Source organism: Pan troglodytes, chromosome 12, assembly GCF_028858775.2.
Source record: "Pan troglodytes isolate AG18354 chromosome 12, NHGRI_mPanTro3-v2.0_pri, whole genome shotgun sequence".
Taxonomy (NCBI): Eukaryota; Metazoa; Chordata; class Mammalia; order Primates; family Hominidae; genus Pan; species Pan troglodytes.
In genome coordinates, this window is record NC_072410.2 from 21,461,428 (window position 1) to 21,484,891 (window position 23,464).

General features: G+C 45.0%; 1 protein-coding gene across 1 annotated transcript in view; it reads left to right on the forward strand.

The window, feature by feature from the left end:
• Positions 1–707: 707 nt before the first annotated feature.
• RFX8 (regulatory factor X8) overlaps positions 708–23,464 on the forward strand; it is a 77,994-nt gene continuing 55,237 nt past the window's right edge. The window contains 3 exon segments of the mRNA XM_063788965.1: positions 708–1,306; positions 8,935–9,058; positions 23,380–23,441. Coding sequence (XP_063645035.1) covers positions 864–1,306; positions 8,935–9,058; positions 23,380–23,441 — 629 coding nt within the window. The 5' untranslated portion in view covers positions 708–863.

Genomic DNA, 23,464 nt, shown 5'->3' on the forward strand with positions numbered 1-23,464 from the left:
AGAAGTGGGACTGCCGGATCATAAGGTAATTCTATGTTTAATTTTTGAGGAACGGCTGTACTGTTTTCCATAGCAGCTGCACCACTTTAATATTATACATATTTTTTGAGACAGAGTCTCACCCTGTCACCCAGACTGGAGTGCAGTGGCATGATCTTGGCTCACTGCAACCTCCACCTCCCAGGTTCAAGCGATTCTTGTGCCTCAGCCTCCCGAGTAGCTGGGATTACAGGCGCCTGCCACCACGTCCGGCTAATTTTTGTATTTTTAGTAGAGACGAGGGTTTCACCATGTTGGCCAGGCTGGTCTCGAACTCCAGACCTCAGGTTATCTGCCCGTCTCGACCTCCCAAAGTGCTGGGATTACAGGCGTGGGCCGCCGCCCCCGGCCAGCTGCACCACTTTAAATTCCCACCCTCAGTGAACAAGAGTTCCAATTCCTCACCAACACTCGTTAGTTTCTGTGTTTTAAATAATAGCCATCCTCTTGGGTATGGTTTTTATTTGCGTTTCCTAATGGTTAATGATGTCGAGCCTCTTTTCATGTGCTTAGTAGGCATTTATGTATCTTCTTTGGATAAATGTCTATTCAAGTCCTTTGCCCATTTTTAAACTGGGCGGTTTGGTTTTTGTTGTTGTTAAGTCGGCAAATGTGTTTTTGATGTAGATTGAGAAATCCTTACCCGGAGACTCTGAAGCAGTAAGCAGCCACAGTAACGGCTGCATGACTGAGCTCTGACTACAACACAGCCTTGCAAGTGAATGTCGCTTAATACTCACAACAACCCACACAGTTCCCCACAAAGGAAGTGAATTTGGAGATGGCCAGCAGCTCCACGTCACACAGCAATGACACTGACATAAATGGCTCTTGAGGGCAAGGACTGGCAGGGCCTGGCTACAGATATGGGGACTCACGTTGAGGTGGCACTGCTCACCTGGAGCAGCACACTGGAGTCACCTGGGACCAGCCTCCTAGAAGTCCAGATGCGCCCGCCTGCCAGAGAGCTCCGAGATTTTTCAAAACTCCTAGGTCCAGTGGTTTTCAGCAACGGCGGGCACATTAACATCACCCGGGACCCTGAAAAGGCCGGTTGGCCCAGGCTGCCCTCGCCCAGACCAATTCATCAGAACCTCTTGGGGTGGGGCGGGGCTGGGATGGGGAGCGGCAGCCGGGGTATCAATATGTTTGAAAACTGCCTGAATAACTCCAACGCTCAAGCAAGTCAAGGACCCCCACGGACTCAACACCGCGACCAGATTGGAAAAGGTGTAAGTTGGTGCTTGTTCGCGTCCCTGTTTGATTGGTTGGTACGCAGGTGGGAAGGGCGCTGGGTGCGAGCGGGAGGCGGCTCCAGCCCACACCGCAGGATGCAGGGCGGGGTCCGCGCATCCTCGGCGGGGCGCGGGGGTTGGGGAGCTGTGGCCTCCCGTACTCGCCGCGCGCCTTCCGCGCCCCCGGGCTCGGGCCTGGAGGACTGGGCTCCCGCCCCGCGCCCCGCGCGCCCCCCGCGCGCTCCTTTCTAAAGTAAACACCGAGGAGCGGCGGTGGCAGGACCGGTGCAACCCAGCGCCGCCCACGGCCGCCGCTCGCTGCCTGCCTCGGTGCTGCAGGCCCGGGGCCGAGCCATGGCCGAGGGGTTGCCGGCCTCGCCGTCGAGCGGCGAGGGTAGCCGGGGCCCGCACAGCGGCGTCATCCAGTGGTGAGCCGCCAGGCGCCTGGGACGCTGGGATGGAGGAGGTGGGGCCGGGGAGGGGAAGCGTGGTTCCCGCTACGGCTGCCCTGGGGACGCCGGGTCAAAGCCGGGTGTGAGGAGCGGGCCCAGGCCCAGCGCTTTCTGATGCTCGCCCGCCGCAGCGCGGAGGGACCTGCCATGCACGCACACGCGTAAAAGCCCCGGGCCCGAATCGGCCATGGGGCCGGGCTTCCCATCTGTGGCTTCCCCGTTGTCACCCTTCCCGCGGAAAGCCATCCGGTCTGCCCCGCGGGGACCCGTTGGTTGGACCCTGCTTCCATGTACATCCAAAAGCTCCTGGGCCTTGCCAGGGGAGGAAAAGCTTTCTCTCCCTAGATCCAGGATGGGATGTTTCCTAATTTAAAGCTTAGGAGTTTTTAGCTTTAGCAATGCATTCCGCATTGTGAAATTCACTACCAGCTATTTAAGTCGAAGCAGGAAAAAAGGGAAAGAAAAATATCCTCAGCCCTTGGGACTGAAACTCATGGGGTTGCAGATCTTCTTAAATAGAAAAAGAATTGAAACCAGTTCTAGGACCTTTAGTTTTACAAGGTGAATAACTGTTATATAACAGAGTACATTTTTCTCTTTTTAAGTTTCAAAGCATATTTCTCAGGGAAGACTTTTGAAAAAGTCATGTGAGTGAAACAAAAATGAAGGGCGTGTTTGTGATTATAACCCTGGCAGGCCTAAACAGTTACCACTTTCCTCCAAAAGAACATTTTTGACATGTCTTATCTTCAATGAGAGAAAAAAAAAATCAAATGAATAAATACTGAAGCACACAGCGTTTTTCAGTGTTACACAGCCGGGCTAGGTTTCTGCTACACTCACCGACCCAGGCCCCTCGTGCATCGTTCTTAGAAGAAAGGACTCAGGATGCCTTTCAATGACTTCAGTTTGCCATTTAGTAAATTAGAGTTTCCGGGGTTTAAATTATGCTCCAGAGACTTGAAAGAATGATGAGACTGATTAAAAGATACCTGAACATCCTCCTAAGACCGTTTGTGAACTCACTTCAAATGGTAACCAGGGGGCCTATGATGGTCTAGACCAAGCTTGTCCAACCCTTGGCCTAAGGGCTGCATGAGGCTCAGGACAGCTTTGCATGAGGCCCAATACAGATTTGTAAACTTTCTTTTCCTTTCTTTCTTTTTTTTTTTTTTTTTTTGTGACAGAGTCTTGTTCTGTTGCCCAGTCTGGAGTGCAGTGGCACGATCTTGGTTCACTGTGACCTCCGCCTCCTGAGTTCAAGTGATTCTCCTGCCTTATCCTTCCGTAGTAGCTGGGATTACAAGCCTGCACCACCATGCCCTGCTAATTTTTGTATTTTTATTAGAGACAAGGTTTCACCATGTTAGCCAGGCTGGTCTGGAAGTCCTGACCTCAAGTGATCCACCTCCCTCGGCCTCCCAAAGTGCTGGGATTACAGGTGTGAGCCACCACGCTGGGCCTTCATAAACTTTGTTAAAACATTATGAGATTTTTTTTGTTTGTTTTGGCTCATCAGCTATCATTAGTGTTAGTGTATTTTATATGTGACCCAAGACAATTCTTCTTACAGTGTAGCCCAGGGAAGAAAAGATTGGACACCCCTGGTGTAGACCATTTTAGCAGACAGTCTGACTTATTCGAGTCCCATATTACAAGTTCCTATCCCTATAGGCCACTCTTCAAGGTTGGGGGGTGGAGGCAATGGAAATAAGGGAGGGGTCACCGTTTCATTGGGGAGGACTTTTCTTTAGAAATCATCCAGTTGATGAGGTGGTATGTTTAACAGATCGTTGAGGCCGGGTGCGGTGGCTCAGGCCTGTAATCCCAGCACTTTGGGAGGCCGAGGCAGGTGGATCACTTGAGCTCAGGAGTTTGAGACCAGCCTGGCTAACATGGTGAAACCCCATCTCTACTAAAAATACAAAAATTAGCTGGGTGTGGTGGCGGGCGCCTGTAAATCCCAGCTACTCTGAAGGCTGAGGCAGGAGAATCGCTTGAAACTGGGAGGTGGAGGTTGTAGTGAACCAAGATTGCGCCACTCTGCTTCAGCGTGGGCGACAAGAGTGAAACTCCCTCTCAAAACAAAATAACCCAAAACAGATCGTTGGTACTAGTGGTTTTAACATCAACATCAAGAACAGCCTCTGGTATTCCAAAGCCTGGAAGGTGTTACCAATGCTGGAGGAGCAGTGGTGGGTAGTGCAGGGCGAGGGGTCTGAACGCCTGGAGACATCTCCATTAGCCAGTGTCTGAGTGAAAGACCAGGGAGGGGTCCAACTGTTGTCCTGTGGAGGAAACCTGCCATTTTCCACATTACTTCATTGTTCTGTCTTCTAATCAGTCGCTTGTTAGGACCCCAACATGTCTTAACATGGAGACATCAGTGCCACTGTCATCCATATTGGATAAATTCTCCCAGGAGAAAGGCCCCAAGAGAGCTTGGCCAAGTCTCAGGGACCAGAGATAATAGAAGGTTTCTGTCTCATGGACAGGAAAGACTGCAGAAACGGGGAGAGGTGGGGTTAAAGCTCTGGGGAGCACAAAGGAATGAAGAACAGTGATCTGACTTCATTGCTGGGATGCAGACCTAGCAGGTCTGACCCCTGGTTTCAGACCAGGCAAAACCTAAGCATTATCTAATCCCAATGCATGCTGAGCCCTGGCTGTAGACTACATAACTATCTCCCACATAGACTTTTACAAATTTCTGCAGACTCTGTTGAAATTTTTAAAATACAAATTTATTTGGAAAGGTGCAGAATTCATGGTAGCTTTTGATCAGCCATATCGAAAAGGTACTATAGTTCCTAGTGTGGGGGGCTCATGACATTTTTCTTTGTTTTTTTGTTTGTTTGTTTGTTTGTTCTGAAATGGAGTCTCGCTTTGTCTCCCAGGCTGCAGTGCAGTGGCACAATCTCGGCTCACTGCAACCTCTGCCTCCCAGGTTCAAGTGATTCTCCTACCTCAGCCTCCTGAGTAGCTGGGATTACAGGCACGCACCACTGCGCCCAGCTAATTTTTGTATTTTTCGTAGAGACGGGTTTTCGCCGTGTTAGCCAGGCTGGCCTTGAACTCCTGACCTCAGGTGATCTGCCCATCTCAGCCTCCCAAGGTGCTGGGATTACAGGCGTGAGCCACCGCGCCCAGTTGCTCATGACATTTTTCTTTAAAGAGTACTCAGAGGCCGGGCGCGGTGGCTCACGCCTATAATCCCAGCACTTTGGGAGGCCAAGGCAGGTGGGTCACGAGGTCAGGAGATCGAGACCATCCTGGCTAACACGGTGAAACCCCGTCTCTACTAAATATACAAAAAATTAGCCGGGCGAGGTGGCAGGCGCCTGTAGTCCCAGCTACTTGGGAGGCTGAGGCAGGAGAATGACATGAACCTGGGAGGCGGAGCTTGCAGTGGGCCGAGATCGCGCCACTGCACTCCAGCCTGGGTGACAGAGTGAGACTCCATCTCAAAAAAAAGAAAAAAAAAAAAAAGAGTACTCAGAAAACGTGTGAAGCACTGGCTAAGTATTTGTGCTCTGAGGTCAGTAATCATCAGATTGTTCATCACTCAAAGCGAGGAGAACATCATGAACGGTCTCAAGATCTTAATAATCCACCTTGTCTGATGGCAAGACCAGGAAAATAGTGTTATTACGAAGCTAAGCAAGGAATCTAGTGATCTGATTCACTTCAAATGTAGACAGGCTTTATTCCCAGGTGTATCACCAAAGGACATTTTGGTGGCAGAGTATAAAACCCTTAACCAATGTCACCTGCCAGCAGTTCTGCCAGCCCCCAATCGGTCTCTCCTTGGAGCCCCAGGTGGTTGGAAGTCAGGCTCACCTACAGCAGGTGCTCTGTGTAGCCACTCTGCCAACATCAGCATCTTTCTTGCTTCCATTCCAGATTTTGATGGTAGACATAAAAATGATAATAAGAGCTTCTGTGTGCAAGCCACGGTAGTAGGCAGGTCATGTGCTTGTTTTCTGATCACAAAAATTCTCAGGTGTCTCAGAGTCAGAATGGAAACTTAGGTCTTTGAGGTTCAAAGCCCGGGGTATGTGTGTGGACACTGAAGGCTGAGGCAACTACTGGGTGACACTGAAGGCTGAGGCAACTACTGGGTGACAAAGTCCACTTTCAAACCTTCTGCTTGTCCGGTTACTGTATGCTGACTGGCTGCCACTGGTCAGTCTCTGCGATTTGGCTTAGAATGTTGGGCAAATGACCACAGACACATGGTCAGAAACAGAATGAATCTCTTGGAACTGCCAGGATCAAGGCAGCCACACAGGGCTCACATTCCAAAGGCAGCCCTTTCTTTACATGTGTGGCATAGAAAGGACTCTTGGCCACAGACCTTTACGATTATTCTTATTAAGAGTATTATTTGGCCTTCCTATTCCACTTAGGTAACAGGCAGGCTCGGTAGTATCATTTTGAAATTGGGAGGACAGCAATTCATAGAGACTGAGAACAAATGAGCGTCTGTCACAGGAAAGAACAATCAGCAAACATGGAAAACTAGAGTTCATTTTAAGGAGTTTGTATTTTTTACACTTCTTTTTTAAGGAGATAATTCCCTAACTAAATCTGGAGTAACTATGAATAAACAGAAGTGAGTTTGAATTGAATGCACATCACATTTTGCCACAGTTTCCCGGATTTAGCCAACATTTTTCTGTGATAACTTCCAATAGTGAGTTTTTCATATATCAACAAGCAGTGTCTTAACAAAAGAAATATAAGCCAGGTGCAGTGGTTTGTGCCTGTAATCCCAGCACTTTGGAAGGCCAAGGTGGGAGGATTGCTCGACAACAGGAGGTCAGCACTAGCTTGGGCAACATAGTGAGACCCTGTCTCTACAAAAATTTTTTTTTAAGTATCTGGACATGGTCACACGCCTGTAGTCGCAGCTATTCAGGAGGCTAAGGCAGGAGGATCCCTTGAGCCCAGGAGTTTGAGGATGCAATGAGCTATGATTGCACCACTGCATTCCAGAGGGAGTCTCTCTCTCTCTCTCTACATATATATATGTGTGTGTGTGTGTGTGTGTGTGTGTGTATATATACACATATATATACTTATATATATACATATATATACTTCTATATATATACATATATATACTTCTATATATATACTTACATATATATATATGCTGACTATATATATGAATCTCCCACTCCCCCATCCCACCATCCCATCGATAGGTATCACCCTGTGCTCAGCCTTGAGCCAAATAATTGATGCAGTAGCAGCTGCATTTAAGCCATTGTGAAGTATCTGAAGTGTCAGGCTCCCACAATGATTTTGGGAAGCATCCCAGAAAAATCTACTTCCTTGATGCCTGTACTGGGTTGAATAGCATCCCCCCAAAAAAAACTCATGTCCACCCAGAACCTCAGAATGTAACCTTATTTGGAAATAGGATCTTTGTAGATGTAATTAGTTAAATTGAAGTCATCCTGAATTAGGATGGGCTCTAAATCCAGTCACTGGTATGTTGATAAGAAAATTCACAGAGATACTAGCCATGCACGGTGACTCATGCCTGTAATCCCAGCACTTTGGGAGGCTGAGGTGGGTGGAGCGCTCAAGCCCAGGAGTTCAAGACCAGCCTGGCCAACATGGCAAAACCCCGTCTCTACTAAAAAAATACAAAAAAGAAAAACAATAAAATTCTCAGAGATACGGACACACAGGGAGAAGGCTGTGTAAGACACAGGCAGGGACTGGAGTGAAGCCGAGGAACACCGAGGATTTCCAGCAATCACCAGAAACAAGGAGAAAAGTATCGAGCAGGGTCTCCCTCAGAGCCTCTGGAAGGAACCGACCTTGCTGGCACTTGGATTTTTAAGCTACCAGCTTCCAGAACTGTGAGAATACATTTCTGTTGTTTGAGGCCACTGGGCCTGTGGTAATTTGTTACCCCAAGGAAGCATTGCAGGGCCAGAGATTCCCCTATTCCTTATGTCCATGTGTCTTTTTTTCTGGGAAGCCAGTGGGGTTAACAATTGTGACTATGTCCTTTAGTTCCCAAGGAAAGTAAATTTGGGCCTCAGTGTGCCTCATTCCAGAAGATAAGCTGTATACTACCCATATACCCATCTAGAGCAAAATACCCATATTTTTCTCTAGAAAAACAAATGCCAAGGAGACGTATTGTCTGTAAAGTCTCTGCTAAATAAATATTCCTCTTTGTTTAAGAATTATACTGGCTTGCTTTGTATTTTTTTTTTAAAGAACGATGGTCTATCCCACCGGGAAAGGAAGGTGGTGGCTGGATGTCACTACGGACACTTTCTGACCCAGGCCACCTTCACCACTCACCTCCACGCTCACATACTGCTGCTGGAATAGGCGCCTGGCTGTCCCCAGGGGCCGGGGGTGGTCTGTGAACCTCAGCCAGAGCCCCTCATTGGTAAGGAATACACTCTGCCCCCAGACCAGGAGCATTTGAGTAGTTGAAGGTCCCACTCTGAGCAGAGGTCACAGGCACTGCAGGTGCGTTCACAGGCACTGCTGCATTCGCTCTGTGCTGCTCTGGCTCTGTACCAATAGGGAAGAAAGCAGAGCAAAAGCACTCTGCCTCTCTTGGTGTCTCTTGATGTCTTGCATTTTACACCTCATTGCAATTCAAAGAATCCAAACATAATGGCCTGCCCTAAACCACAGGGGTTTAAGAACCATGCAAGCAACTGCTTCAGAGGAACAGGGATCAGAGAGGGAAGGATGTGAAAACGGGCCCTGGGAAGCCAGGCTGGCCCCTGCAGTCACCTGCAGGGGTGATAGGACTTACCTGGGTATTGTTTTGTGTCTTATTCATAAAGTGGAATAAATAATTCTCCACTTTGTAGTTATGTAGCTCTTGGCTGTAACCTTTGTAAAGGTCTATGAAACAGCGTCTGCTGAAGTCCTAATTTGAACTTCTTTTTAGCATGCCAACCTGCCAGGAAACAAACAAAAACAGAAACACGTTATGGGCTTCTGATCTTCTAAAAGCCACAGTCAATATACTTAACACTGGCCTAAGGACAAACGGGTACATAGTGATGCCAGTTGTGAGCCTTCGCAGGGATTCATCCAATCAATTAGACATGTTTCATTTATTGGAACCTCATACACATCTTGACCATTGATTTTGTCAAAATATTTTGCTCTAGAAAAACAAATGCCAATTTCCTCCTCCTTGTCCTCCTCTCCTCCAGGTTGGTCGACAACTTCTGCATTTGCGAAGAGTGCGGCGTCCCTCGCTGTCTCATGTATGAGATTTACGTGGAGACCTGTGGGCAAAACACTGAGAACCAAGTCAACCCGGCCACCTTTGGGAAGGTAAGTTGTTGAAGATTAAGAACGCTCTATTCACTGAGTGCAAAAAAGGGAAGCAAGTTATTGGAGGAAATGTTGCAATGTATTTGAGTCTAATGGATTTTCAGTGGGTATCTTTGGCTTCCTTCCCACCAGCTGGTCAACATCCTTCAGCTAATTGAAGAGCCGTCCTGTTAGCCACTTCCCTTTGTCCACACTTCATAGTGAGGGGCCAGGAAGGATGAGGAATGGGTAGCACCTAAGGGAATGTAATTATGGCAGCTCCAAGCACTCCTCAGGGAGCCAGGTTTGCTGGCATGGTATTCCCTGCATAGAAGTGCCAAGCTCTGAGAGCCGCTTTGGCACCACACAAGCTGAGAGCCACTTTGTGATGTCAGACAACTGATGTTTCTCACAATTTGGTTGTGCTGAGAGAACTCATTGGCTCTTAAAAGATCTCCTCTGGAGGTTAAGATCTTTTTTTTTTTTTTTTTCCGAGATCGAATTTCCCTCTTGTTGCCCAGGCTGCAGCAATGGCGTGATCTTGGCTCACTGCAACCTCCACCTCCCAGGTTCAAATGAGCCTCCTGCCTCTTGCATCTGTATGTCCAGGAGTGAACTTGCAGTGTCAGGGGGTGCATGGCTGAGTGACATCAAGGGATGAGGCCAAACCATTACCCTCCCCACAGCAATCGTGCGGATTTCAATTTTACTTACAAAACATTGAAATGATTAGATCCGTTCTTCCAAACACAGTCTTCATCTTTGAAACTTCTGTTCATTTGTGGAAGTTCTACACTTTTGATAATCACAGAATCTTCTAATATGGAGGCTGCTCACATATTTGAAACAACTGTTCACCTCTCCCTGTCTTCCCTTTGCCTCCCTGCCCACCTGTTTTGTTATGACTTCAATTATTGACGTTTCTCTTAAAGGTGGCCCCAAGGGTGCAACCCAGTCCCTCAGATGTGCTCAAAGGTCAAGAGCGCTTACCTTTTTTTGGCTACTGTTGGCTTTTATTTTTCTGTATCTGTTCAGTTTAAGCTTGTAGTCAACAGAAACAACCTTAAGTATTTTTTTCTAAAGAGTTGAAATTAAGGTAAGCCTCCCAAAACAGTCTTGTAAACTGTAAAATATTAATACTCTATATAAATACAAAATGTTGTTGTTATCATACTGTTATCATCATGTAATTAACTATTTGAACCCAAGAGTAGTTATTCTCTTATTCCTATTGTATTTTACCTCAGTTTTGTGTGTTTTTTTGTTTGTTTTTGTTTTTTGTTTTTTTGAGACAGAGTCTTGCTCTGTCGCCAGGCTGAAGTGCAGTGGCACGATCTTGGCTCACTGCAACCTCCGCCTCCCGAGTTCAAGCGATTCCCGTGCCTCAGTCTCCCAAGTATGTGGGACTACAGGCGTGCACCACCACGCCCAGCTAATTTTTTGTATTTTATTTTAGTAGAGACTGGGTTTCACTATGTTGGCCAGGATGGTCTCGATCTCCCGACCTCGTGATCTGCCCGCCTCCCTAAGTGCTGGGATTATAGGGGTAAACCAGTGTGCCCGGCCACCTATTCAGTTTTGACCTGCAGTTCTATTTCTCACCATATTCTTGAATCACAGGTGGTTCATCCAGTCTTCCCAACCTGCTGAAGTGGCTATGTTTGAAAAGTATGTCTTTTATCAAGTCATCTTGCTAGGTGACTCTAAGCTTTTCCCAGTAGCTGGGAATTCCCCCAGCTGCTATCATCCAGGTCATATTTTGCCATTTCATCACTCCAAATATTGGCAAACATCATCCAAGGCTGAGCTGAGTGCTGGGTATCCTGGCCCTGCAGCCTTTTCCCATCCAGCCATCTACCACCCTTATCAGAGGGAAGTGGGTGACTTTGGCTTGACATGTTTTAGCTCCATGGGATGCCTACCTCCTTTTCTAACATAGCAAAAACTCTTTTCCACGAACTTTTAAAGATCTTTTTATAAGGCTGTTTCACCTTCATGGTAATTCTACTGCAAAGCATTAGAAAATAAAGTTAAAGAGACTCCAGTGTGTGACTACATGCAGCTAGGAGGCATTTTTTATCTCAATACTCTCGGATTCCATTAGAATTCCTCAAGGTGCCAAGGTACTAACTTTCAGCTCTCATTGGAAATTTGCCTGAAAAATGGGCCACATCAGTTGAGCTGGTATTGGGAAAGGTCTCTGTGCTGCTGAATTTGTGACTAAATGGAGAAGGGAGGGGAAGGGAAAAGGATATGATCCCAACGTATGTTTACAAGAGAAACAACAAAATCCGCAATTCTCACTTCCTCCCTCCTCCCCTGGGAATAGAGTTGGTTTCTCACCAAGTTCCTGTGCAGATGTTGGAATGTTTCTTGCTCTTTGTGGCGGTACTGGGCATGTGATGGGTAAGACTCATTCCTGGTACAAGTGATATTTTACATGGATTAGGGAATTTCCGGAAGGCTGACTTCCTCTTTTGAAATAACATTTGCTGATGTTTTTCTGATTATAAAAGGACTACATCCCCTTTGTAGGAAATGTGGAAATTAGAGGAGAATGTGTAAAAAGAAGAAAATGAATGCCGGCTATCACTTCCCTGTCCAGAGATATAGGCCCGTGTGTGTAGTTCATTTGCAGACGCGCACACTCACTCATGCACACATATGGGACCGGCAGGAGCTGGAGAAGTAACCACATGGCGACTTCATCTTCCTGTTATGTGTCTGAAGGTGTCCAGTGGCTGGTTCTTCCTCAGCTCCTGAGTGAGCATTTGAGCAATCAGCATGACCTTGCTGGAAACTCTTGGATGACACCAAGTCTTGTTGTCACTGTAACTACCCAACATTGTCATCAGTCTGATGCTTAGAGTATCCAGTCCCAGATAATATCAACACTCTGAACTTGATTTAAAGTAGAGCTGTTTCCCCATCCCCTCCAGCTTGGTATCTTGCCACAGAGAACTAGGCCTGGGCTTCTTCCCTCCCTCTGCCTCCTCCCACAGCTCACCAGGTGTGGCCTGACCCCTCTGGGAGGGAGAGAAGGAGGTAAGTGGCTGTATAGTTCTTATTTCATGGCTGCAGGCTCTGGGGGCAGGTGGACCCTGTCTCCCGGTGGTGGTGTTCAGGGCCCCCTTGGGACTGTCCCAGTGTGCATCCTCAGGCTTGGTGAAACACCCTTTTCAGCGGTCACGTGCTGCCTGCCCGGCAGGTTATCTCTCAGGGCTGCTGTGGCTGACCGCCTGTCCCAGGGGCCTCGCAAGGCAGAGTCTGGGCTCTCCCACATGCCAGCTCTTTCATGGAGAGGACGCAGCCATTCTCAGCCTGCACAGAGGGTGGATGAGCCGGCTGAACCCACAGCTGCACCCATCTCTTCCACTCTCCTGCCAGAGCCCTGCCCTCACTGCCCACCAGGAGTCTGAGGCCTCTCTTTGAGTGACTCAGGCCTGAGGGGGCCCTCACCTCTCCCACACCAGGGAAGAGGGTGGTCTTGAAGCCGGAAAGCCCCTTATGTGTCCTCTCCTCTCTACCTCGTTGTGGGGGATTAGTGTTAAGGGCTTCTGTAGCATTCTATAACCACATTTCAGCTAAATGCCTGAAGACACAAGTCCCCTAGGGTATATATCTCACAATTCACTTTATAGCATGTTATCTGCTGTCTTTTTGCCTCATCCTGTCATACAGAGGCTGCAAGGCTGGATGGATTGAAAGATCGATGTGTGGATGGGTGATGGACGGACAGATAATAATTAGACAAGAGGACCCTTCAGAAGACTTTCTTCTTCCTGATTTGATTTTTGTCTCCTCTTTGGGCCTTGAGTACTGCATGGCCTCTTATTGCTTCCTTACCTCCTGGCCACATCTATTATAAAGAATCCTTTTGAGAAACTCTTCTTCGGTTATTTTCACTTGAGTGTGCTGTTTCCTATTGGGACCCTAACTGATAAAGATAAATAGGTAGATAGACAGACCCACAGGCAGACAGACAGATAGCCATCAGGTAACATGGTAAAATTTTTAACAGCATCAAGCCTGGAATGGAACTTCTTAGATTGTAACCCTGGGTAAGATAACCATCTTGTTTCCACTTCATCATATATAAAGTGAGGATATTAATAATAGTAATATTAATAATAGTACCTATTTCATGAGGTTCTTTTAAGAAATGAATGAGAAAACACATGTAAAGAGAATAAAACGGTCCTGGGATGTGGAAAGCACCCAAGAAATACTAACTTTTATCATTCTTTTTGCCTCAAATATCATACACATTTTTACATTAAGATATTTTCAAGTGCATCTTGTATAATAGCTGTGAAATATTTTGGGAGTTGTACCATAATTTATTTAACCATATCCCCCCTTTTTTTGAGGCAGAGTGTTGCTCTGTCACTTAGGCTGGAATACAGCGACATGATCTCGACTCACTGCAACCTCTGCCTCCTGGGCTCCAGCAAGCCTCCCACTTCAGTCTCCCAAGTAGCTGGGACTACACGTGTGCCACCACACCTGGCTAATTTTGTTTTGTTTTGTTTGCAGAGACAGGGTTTTGCCAAGTTGCCCAGGCTGGTCTTGGACCCCTGGGCTTAAGCAATGCACCTGCGTCTCGGCCTCCCAAAGTGCTGGGATTACAGGTGTGAGCCACCATGCCCAGCCTAACCATATCCCTTATTGGAAATGTAGGTTGTTTGTAATTTTCCTTCATTTTAAACACCATAAGTCCCCATCCATATCTGGTCATTTTTTTAGGATAGATCCCCATATGTGGCCTGCCGAATTGCTTTTTGCAACCAACTGTAAACAATTGCAGTCAGTTCCCATCCCTGATGATAATTCATGGTATTCTTAGACAAATTCATAACATTCCTACCCCAGAAAACTTGCTGGGTAAAAATTAGAATGAGCTGTTTCTACTTGCATTTATTGGATTATAAGGTGAGGACTTTTGCGTGCGCTTTGGTCATGTGTATGTTGTGTGTGTACATATTACCACCAGACCATTTTCTATTGTGGCATATTTCGTATTGATTTGTTTCAGTTCTCTCTATATTCAGGGTATAATTTTTAACTTAATTATATTTTCTGCAAGTTATCCCAGTTGATTTTTTCATTTTAACTGTGTTGTATTTGCTCTCTATATTAAAATGAAATCACAGGATAGTCTGGGGTTGGGGTGACTCAGTATTATCAAATGTACAGAGTATTATGTTGCCGGACAATCAGGCACTTTACTTCTGCTTTTCTTTCCCAAACACCAGATTATTTCTCAGGGCTAGAATCTGAGCCTGCTGCATACTTTCTCATAATTTCTATAGGTACTTAAGACGTGCATCTGGATTTTGCTTTGCAACTAAACACATAGGAAGGCTTTTCAATGATTTTCTTAAGTTAGAGGAGATGAAGTTGTCAGAATCTCTTGTTGACAATAGGAATTTCTAGCCTCTAATACTGCATTTAGATTTGGCTGACTTTTCCTTTTGTCTCCTGTCATTTTTCTTTTCTTTTTCTTTTTTCTTTTTTTTTTTTGAGATGGAGTCTCACTCTGTCGCCCAGGCTGGGGTGCAGTGGCGTGATCTCGGCTCACTGCAACCTCCACCTCCTGGGTTCTCGCCATTCTCCAGCCTCCGGAGTAGCTGGGACTACAGGTGCCCGCTACCATGCCCGGCAATTTTTTTTTTGTATTTTAGTAGAGATGGGGTTTCACCATGTTAGCCAGGATGGTCTCGATCTCCTGACCTCGTGATCTGCCCACCTCAGCCTCCCAAAGTGCTGGGATTACAGGCGTGAGCCACCGTGCCTGTCGTCTCCTGTCATTTTTCTCCCGTACATTTTGATTCTCCTTCCCTGAAAGACCCTCTGCATTTGGAGGCATGATCAAGGTGTTAATTGTGTCAAACTTGCCCTGCTCTTTTGTCTTGCCTCCCCCTCATCCCAGCTTGTGTGGACTTCCTGCAGGAAGAGGTAGAACCTGGAGCCAGAAAAGAGGAAAAATGGTTCACATTTCCATCAAATTCCACTGCTTGGGAGCTAATTTAAAAAAAAAAGAAAGAAAGAGGGACGCAACATGAAACCAAGCAGAAGCGAGGACTGAATGATTATGGACAGGGTGTAGAAAAACAACAGAAGTAATTACTTGACAGCTCCAAATATCGTGGCTTCCCTGCTCTGTGTTTTGTAACTTCATGATGATCCAGGATTTCCACTCTCAACACGCATGTCATGGATGCCACGCTTGTCATGAACCTCGCTGATTCGGAAACTAGACCAGACTTCTATTGGTCATAAGTGTAATGTCATGGCTCTCTAACAAAGTGCTGATAAACAAGATAGCATTTCACTAACAAACCCAGAAAGTGAAAACAAATTAGGCAAACAAATGGATAATAAAAAGTGAAAATGGGGTCTGGCTTCCAAGATGGCCAAATAGGAACAGCTCCTATCTGCAGTTCTCAGTGAGATCAACGCAGAAGACAGGTGATTTCTGCATATCCAACTGAGGTTCCTGGTTCATCTTGTTGGGACTGGTTGGACAGTGGGTGCAGCCCACAGAGGGCAAGCTGAAGCAGGGTGGGGTGTCGCCTCACCCAGGAAGCTCAAGATGTCAGGGGATATCCCTTTCCTAGCCAAGGGAAGCCATGACAGACTGTACCTGGAAAAACAGTTCACTCCTGCCCAAATACTGCACTTCTCCCAAGGTCTTAGCAACTGGCAGACCAGGAGATTCCCTCCTGTGCCTGGCTCAGTGGGTCCCATGCCCATGGAGCCTTGCTCCCTGCTAGTGCAGCAGCAGTCTGAGATCGACCTGCGAGGATGCAGCCAGGTGGGGGGTGGGGCAGGGCATCGGCCATTGCTGAGGCTTGAGTACGTAAACAAAGCAGCTGGGAAGCTCGAACTGGATGGAGCCCACTGCAGCGCAACAAGCCCTACTGCCTCTATGGACTCCACCTCTGTGGGCAGGGCATAGCTGAACAAAAGGCAGCAGACAACTTCTGCAGACTTAAACGTCCCTGTCTGACAGCTCTGAAGAAAGCCGTGGTTCTCCCAGCACAGCATTCAAGCTCTGAGAACGGACAGACTGCCTCCTTAAGTGGGTCCCTGACCCCCATGTAGCCTGACTGGGAGACACCTCCCAGTTGCATCCAACAGACACCTCATATGGTGGGTGCCCCTCTGGGACAAAGCTTTCAGAGGAAGGATCAGGCAGCAATATTTGCTATTCTGCAATATTTGCTGTTCTGCAGCCTCTGCTGGTGATACCCTGGCAAACAGGGTCTGGAGTGGACCTCCAGCAAACTCCAACAGACCTGCAGCTGAGGGGCCTGACTGTTAGAAGGAAAACTAACAAACAGAAAGGAATAACATGAACATCAACAAAAAGGACACCCACACCAAAACCCCATCTGTAGGTCACCAACATCAAAGACCAAAGGTAGATTAAAACCACAAAGATGGGGAGAAACCAGAGCAGAAAAGCTGAAAATTCTGAAAACCAGAGTGCCTCTTCTCCTCCAAAGGATCGCAGCTCCTCACCAGCAACGGAACAAAACTGGACGGAGAACGACTTTGACAATTTGACAGAAATAGGCTTCAGAAGGTCGGTAATAACAAACTTCTCCAAGCTAAAGAAGGATGTTTGAACCCATTGCTAGGAAGCTAAAAACCTTGAAAAAAAGTTAGACGAAAGGCTAACTAGAATAAACAGTGTAGAGAAGGCCATAAGGGACCTGATGGAGCTGAAAACCGTGGCACAAGAACTTTGTGATGCATACACAAGCTTCAATAGCCAATTCGATCAAGTGGAAGAAAGGATATCAATGATTGAAGATCAAATTAATGAAATAAAGTGAAAAGACAAGATTAGAGAAAAAAGAGTAACAAGAAATGAACAAAGCCTCCAAGAAATATGGGACTATGTGAAAAGACAAAATCTGTGTTGATTGATGTACCTGAAAGTGATGGAGAGAATGGGGAACCAAGTTAGAAAACACTCTTCAGGATATTATCCAGGAGAACTTCTCCAACCCAGCAAGGCAGGCCAACATTCAAATTCAGGAAATACAGAGAACACCACAAAGATACTTCTCAAAAAGAGCAACCCAAGACACTTAATTGTCAGATTCACCAAGATTGAAATGAAGGAAAAAGTGTTAAGGGCAGCCAGAGAGAAAGGTCGGGTTACCCACAAAGGGAAGCCCATCAGACTAACAGCGGATCTCTCGGCAGAAACCCTACAAGCCAGAAGAGAGCAGGGCCAATATTCAACATTCTTAAAGGAAAGAATTTTCAACCCAGAATTTCATATCCAGCCAAACTCAGCTTCATAAGTGAAGGAGAAATAAAATCCTTTACAGACAAGCAAATGCTGAGAGATTTTGTCACCACGAGGCCTGTCTTACAAGAGCTCCTGAAGGAAGCACTAAACTTGGAAACAAACAGCCGGTACCAGTCACTGCAAAAACTTGCCAAATTGTAAAGACCATCAATGCTATGTAGAAACTGCATCAATTAATGGGCAAAATAACCAGCTAACGTCATAATGACAGGATCAAATTCATACATAACAATATTAACCTTAAATGTAAATGGACTAAATGCCCCCATTAAAAGACACAGACTGGCAAATTGGATAAAGAATCATGGCCCATCAGTGTGCTATATTCAGGAGACCCATCTCATGTGCAGAGACACAGGTAGGCTCAAAATAAGGGGATGGAGGAAGATCTACCAAGCAAATGCAAAGCGAAAAAAAAGCAGGGGTTGCAATCCTTGTCTCTGAGAAAACAGACTTTAAACCAACAAAGATCAAAAGAGACAAAGAAGGCCATTACATAATGGTAAAGGGATCAATTCAACAAGAAGAGCTAACTGTCTTAAACATATATGCACCCAATACAGGAGCACCCAGATTCATAAAGCAAGTCCTCAGAGACCTACAAAGAGACTTAGACTCCCACACACTAATAATGGGAGACTTTTAACACCCCACTGTCAACTTTAGACAGATCAATGAGCTAGAAGGTTAACAAGGATATCTGGGACCTAAACTCAGCTCTGCACCAAGCAGACCTAATAGACATCTACAGAACTCTCCAGCCCAAATCAACAGAATATACATTCTTCTCAGCACCACATCACACTTATTCTAAAATTGACCACATAATTGGAAGTAAAGCACTCCTCAGCAAATGTAAAAGAACAGAAATCATAACAAACTGTCTCTCAGACCACAGTGCAATCAAATTAGAACTCAGGAATAAGAAACTCACTCAAAATTGCACAGCTACATGGAAACTGAACAACCTGCTCCCGAATGACTACTGGGTAAATAATGAAATGAAGGCAGAAATAGAGATGTTCTTTTTGAAACCAATGAGAACAAAGACACAATGTACCAGAATCTCTGGGACACATTTAAAGTGTGTGTAGAGGGAAATTTATAGCACTAAATGCCCACAAGAGAAAGCAGGAAAGATCTAAAATCGACCCCCTAACATCACAATTAAAAGAACTAGAGAAGCAAGAGTAAACACATTCAAAAGCTAGCAAAAGGCAAGAAATATCTAAGATCAGAGCAGAACTGAAGGAGATAGAGACACAAAAAACCCTTCAAAAAAATCAATGAATCCAAGAACTGGTTTTTTGAAAAGATCAACAAAATTGATAGACCGCTAGCAAGACTAATAAAGAAGAAAAGAGAGAAGAATCAAATAGATGCAATAAATAATGATAAAGGGGATATCATCACCAATCCCACAGAAATACAGACTACCGTCAGAGAATAGTATAAACACCTCTATGCAAATAAACTAGAAAATCTAGAAGAAATGGATAAATTCCTGGACACATACCCCCTCCCAAGACTAAACCAGGAAGAAGTTGAATCTCTGAATAATAGGTTCTGAAATTGAGGCAATAATTATTGGCCTACCAACCAAAAAATGTCCAGAACCAGATGGATTCTACAGCCAAATTCTACCAGAGGTATAAAAAGGAGCTGGTACCATTCCTTCTGAAACTATTCCAATCAATAGAAAAAGGGAATCTTCCCTAACTCATTTTATGAGGCCATCACCATCCTGATACCAAAGCCTGGCAGAGACATAACCAAAAAAAAGAGAATTTTAGACCAATATCCCTGATGAACATCGATACGAAAATCCTCAATAAAATACTGGCAAACCGAATCCAGTAGCACATCAAAAAGCTTATCCACTGTGATCAAGTCGGCTTCATCCCTGGGCTGCAAGGCTGGTTCAACATATGCAAATCAATAAATGTAACCCATCACATAAACAGAACCAACGACAAAACCACATGATTATCTCAATAGATGCAGAAAAGGCCTTTGGCAAAATTCAACAGCCATTCATGCTAAAAACTCTCAATAAACTAGGTATTGATGGAACGTATCTCAAAATAAGAAGAGCTATTTATGACAAATCCACAGCCAATATCATACTGAATGGGCAAAAAGTGGAAGCATTCCCTTTGAAAAGCAGCACAAGACAAGGATGCCCTCTCTCACCACTCCTATTCAACATAGTGTTGGAAGTTCTGGCTAGGACAATCAGGCAAGAGAAAGAAATAAAGGGTATTCAATTAGGAAAAGAGGAAGTCAAATTATCCCTGTTTGCAGATGACATGATTGTATATTTAGAAAACCCCATCTTCTCAGCCCAAAATCTCCTTAAGCTGATAAGCAACTTCAGCAAAGTCTCAGGATACAAAATCAATGTGCAAAAATTACAAGCATTCCTATACACCAATTACAGACAGAGAGCCAAATCATGAGTGAACTCCCATTCACAATTGCTACAAAGAGAATAAAATACCTAGGAATACAACTTATAAGGGATGTGAAGGACCTCTTCAAAGAGAACTACAAACCACTGCTCTAGGAAATAAAAGAGGACACAAACAAATGGAAGAACGTTGTATGCTCATAGATAGGAAGAATCAATATCGTGAAAATGGCCATACTGCCCAAGGTAATTTATAGATTCAATGCCATCCCCATCAAGCTACCAAAGACTTTCTTCACAGAATTGGAAAAAACTACTTTAAAGTTCATATGGAACCATAAAGGAGCCTGCATAGCCAAGATAATCCTAGGCCGAAAGAACAAAGCTGGAGGCATCACACTACCTGACTTCAAACTATACTACAAGGCTACAGTAACCAAAACAGCATGGTACTGGTACCAAAACAGAGATATAGACCAATGGACCAGAACAGAGGCCTCAGAAATAACACCACACATCTACAACCATCTGATCTTTGACAAACCTGACAAAAACAAGCAATGGGGAAAGCATTCCCTATTTAATAAATGTTGCTATGAAAACTGGCTAACCATATGTAGAAAGCTGAAGCTGGATCCCTTCCTTACACCTTATACAAAAATTAACTCAAGATGGATTAAAGACTTATATGTAAGACCTAAAACGATAAAAACTGTAGAAGAAAACCTAGGCAAGCCAGGCATGGTGGCTCACACCTGTAATCCCAGCACTTTAGGAGGCTGAGGTGGGTGGATCATCTGAGGTCAGGAGTTCGAGAACAGCCTGGCCAACATAGTGAAACCCCATCTCTACTAAAAAATACAAAAAATTAGCTGAGTGTGGTGGTGGGTGCCTATAATCCCAGCTACTCAGGAAGCTGAGGCAGCAGAATCGCTTGAACCTGGGAGGCGGAGGTAGCAATGAGCTGAGATTGCGCCATTGCACTCCACGGCAACAAGAGTGAAACTCTGTCTCAAAAAAAAAAAAAAAAAAGAAAAAAGAAAAAGAAAACCTAGGCAATACCACTCAGGACATAGGCATGGGCAAAGACTTCATGACTAAAGCACCAAAAGCAATGGCAACAAAAGCCAAAATTGACAAATGGGATCTAATTAAACTAAAGAGCTTCTACACAGCAAAAGAAACTATCATCAGAGTGAACAAGCAATCTACAGAATGGGAGAAAATTTTTACAATCTACACATCTGACAAAGGGCTAATATCCAGAATCTACAAATAACTTAAACAAATTTACAAGAAAAAAACAAACAACCCCATCAAAAAGTGGGTAAAGGGTATGAACAGACTCTTCTCAAAAGAAGACATTTATGCAGCCAACAGACATATGAAAAAATGCTCATCATCACTGGTTATCAGAGAAATGCAAATCAAAACCACAATGAGATATCATCTTACGCTGGTTAGAATAACGATCATTAAAAAGTCAGGAAACAACAGATGCTGGAGAGGATGTGGAGAAATAGGAATGCTTTTACACTGTTGGTGGGAGTGTCTTCAACCATTGTGGAAGACAGTGTGGTGCTTCCTCAAGGGTCTAGAACTAGAAATACCCTTTGACCCAGCGATCCCATTACTGGGTATATACCCAAAGGATTATAAATCATTCTACTATAAAGACACATGCACACATATGTTTATTATAGCACTATTCACAATAGCAAAGACTTGAAACCAACCCATATGACCATCAATGATAGACTGGATTAGGAAAATGTGGCACATATACACCATGGAATACTATGCAGCCATAAAAAAGATGAGTTCATGTCCTTTGCAGGGACATGGATGACGCTGGAAACCATCCTTCTCAGCAAACTATCACAAGGACAGAAAACCAAACACTGCATGTTCTCACTCATAGGTGGGAATTGAACAATGAGAGCACATGAACACAGGGAGGGGAACATCACACACAGGGGCCTGTCGGGGGTGGGGGGCTGGGGCAGTGATAGCATTAGGAGAAATACCTAATGTAAATGACAAGTTGATGGGTGCAGCAAACCAACATGGCACATGTATACATATGTAACAAACCTGCACGTTGTGCACATGTACCCTAGAACTTAAAGTACAATAATAATTAAAAAAGTGAAAATGACTATCACATTAGAAAAAGAGGAAAATGGTAAAATTATAGCATTCTCACAGGTTGGACTATGATGCCAACCTGTGAGCCCAATTATAACTATGGTTCATAATTCCCTGCTTCCAGAGAATTTTTTATGACAAGGGGAAATATCCATGGCATAATGTTGAGGGAAGAAAGTAGAATGCAAAACTGTAGACATGCTAATTGTGTGATGCCAGGTATTAAATATGAAACACAGAGAACACTTACACATATTGGGGCTTTGAAAAAAAGACTGGAAGAAATTACATTGAGGGTTTTTTGTTTTGTTTTGTTTTGTTTTTGAGACCGAGTTTCACCCTTGTCACCTAGGCTAGAGTGCGATGCACTCTCAGCTCACTGCATCCTCTGCCTCCTGGGTTCATGCCCGGCTAATTTTTGTATTTTTAGTAGAGACCGGTTTTCACCATGTTGACCACACTGATCTCAAACTCCTGACCTCAGGTGATCTGTCCATCGTGGCCTCCCAAAGTGCTGGGATTACAGGCATGAGTCACCATGCCTGGCCAACATCGAGATTTAAATGGCATTTTCTCCAAGTGATATGTTTTCTTTTTTTCTCTCTTTTTTTTTTTTTTATTTTTTGAGACAGAGTCTTGCTCTGTCACCCAGGCTGGAGTGCAGTGGCATGATCTTGGCTCACTGCAAACTCCGCCTCCTTGGTTCCAGTGATTCTCCTGCCTCAGCCTCCAGAGTAGCTGGGACTACAGGTGTGTGCCACCACGCCTGGCTAAGTTTGTTTGTTTGTTTTGAGATGGAGTCTCGCTCTGTCACCAGGATGGAGTGCAGTGGTGCAATCTCGGCTCACTGCAACCTCCACCTCCCAGGTTCAGCCTCCCTAGTAGCTCCCTGCCTCAGCCTCCTGAGTAGCTGGGACTACAGGCACATGTTACCACGCCCAGCTAATTTTTGTATTTTTAGCAGAGACGGGGTTTCACCATGTTGGCCAGGATGGTCTCAATCTCTTGACCTCATGATTCGCCTGCCTCAGCCTCCCAAAGTGCTGGGATTACAGGCGTGAGCCACCATGCCCAGCCTTTGTATTTGTAGTAGAGACCAGGTTGTAGAGACAGGGTTCCACCATGTTGGCCAGGCTAGTTTTGAACTCCTGACCTCAAGTGATTGGCCTGCCTCAGCCTCCCAAAGTGTTGGCATTACAGGCAGGAGCCACCGTGCCTGGCCTCCAAGTGGTATGTTTTCTTTTTGACACTTGTCTAATTTTTTTCCCCCAAAATTTCATTTACATTTATTTTCTTTATTGTTACCTTATTACTTTATTATTATATTTATTTTCTTTGTTGTTTGCTTATTAGAAAAGAGGAAAAGGAATATCATTTAAATATTGTGAGATAAAAAATTGGAAGTTTGTTTCTAAGTTTTCAAGTTGCAACTTTAAATCTGGCTTATTCTTTTAGCTTGTGAGATTGGTTTTTCCGGACCTTGGCACCTGGAGGCTGGGCACTAGAGGAAGTGCCAGGTAGGTTTAGAATTCTTGTTTTA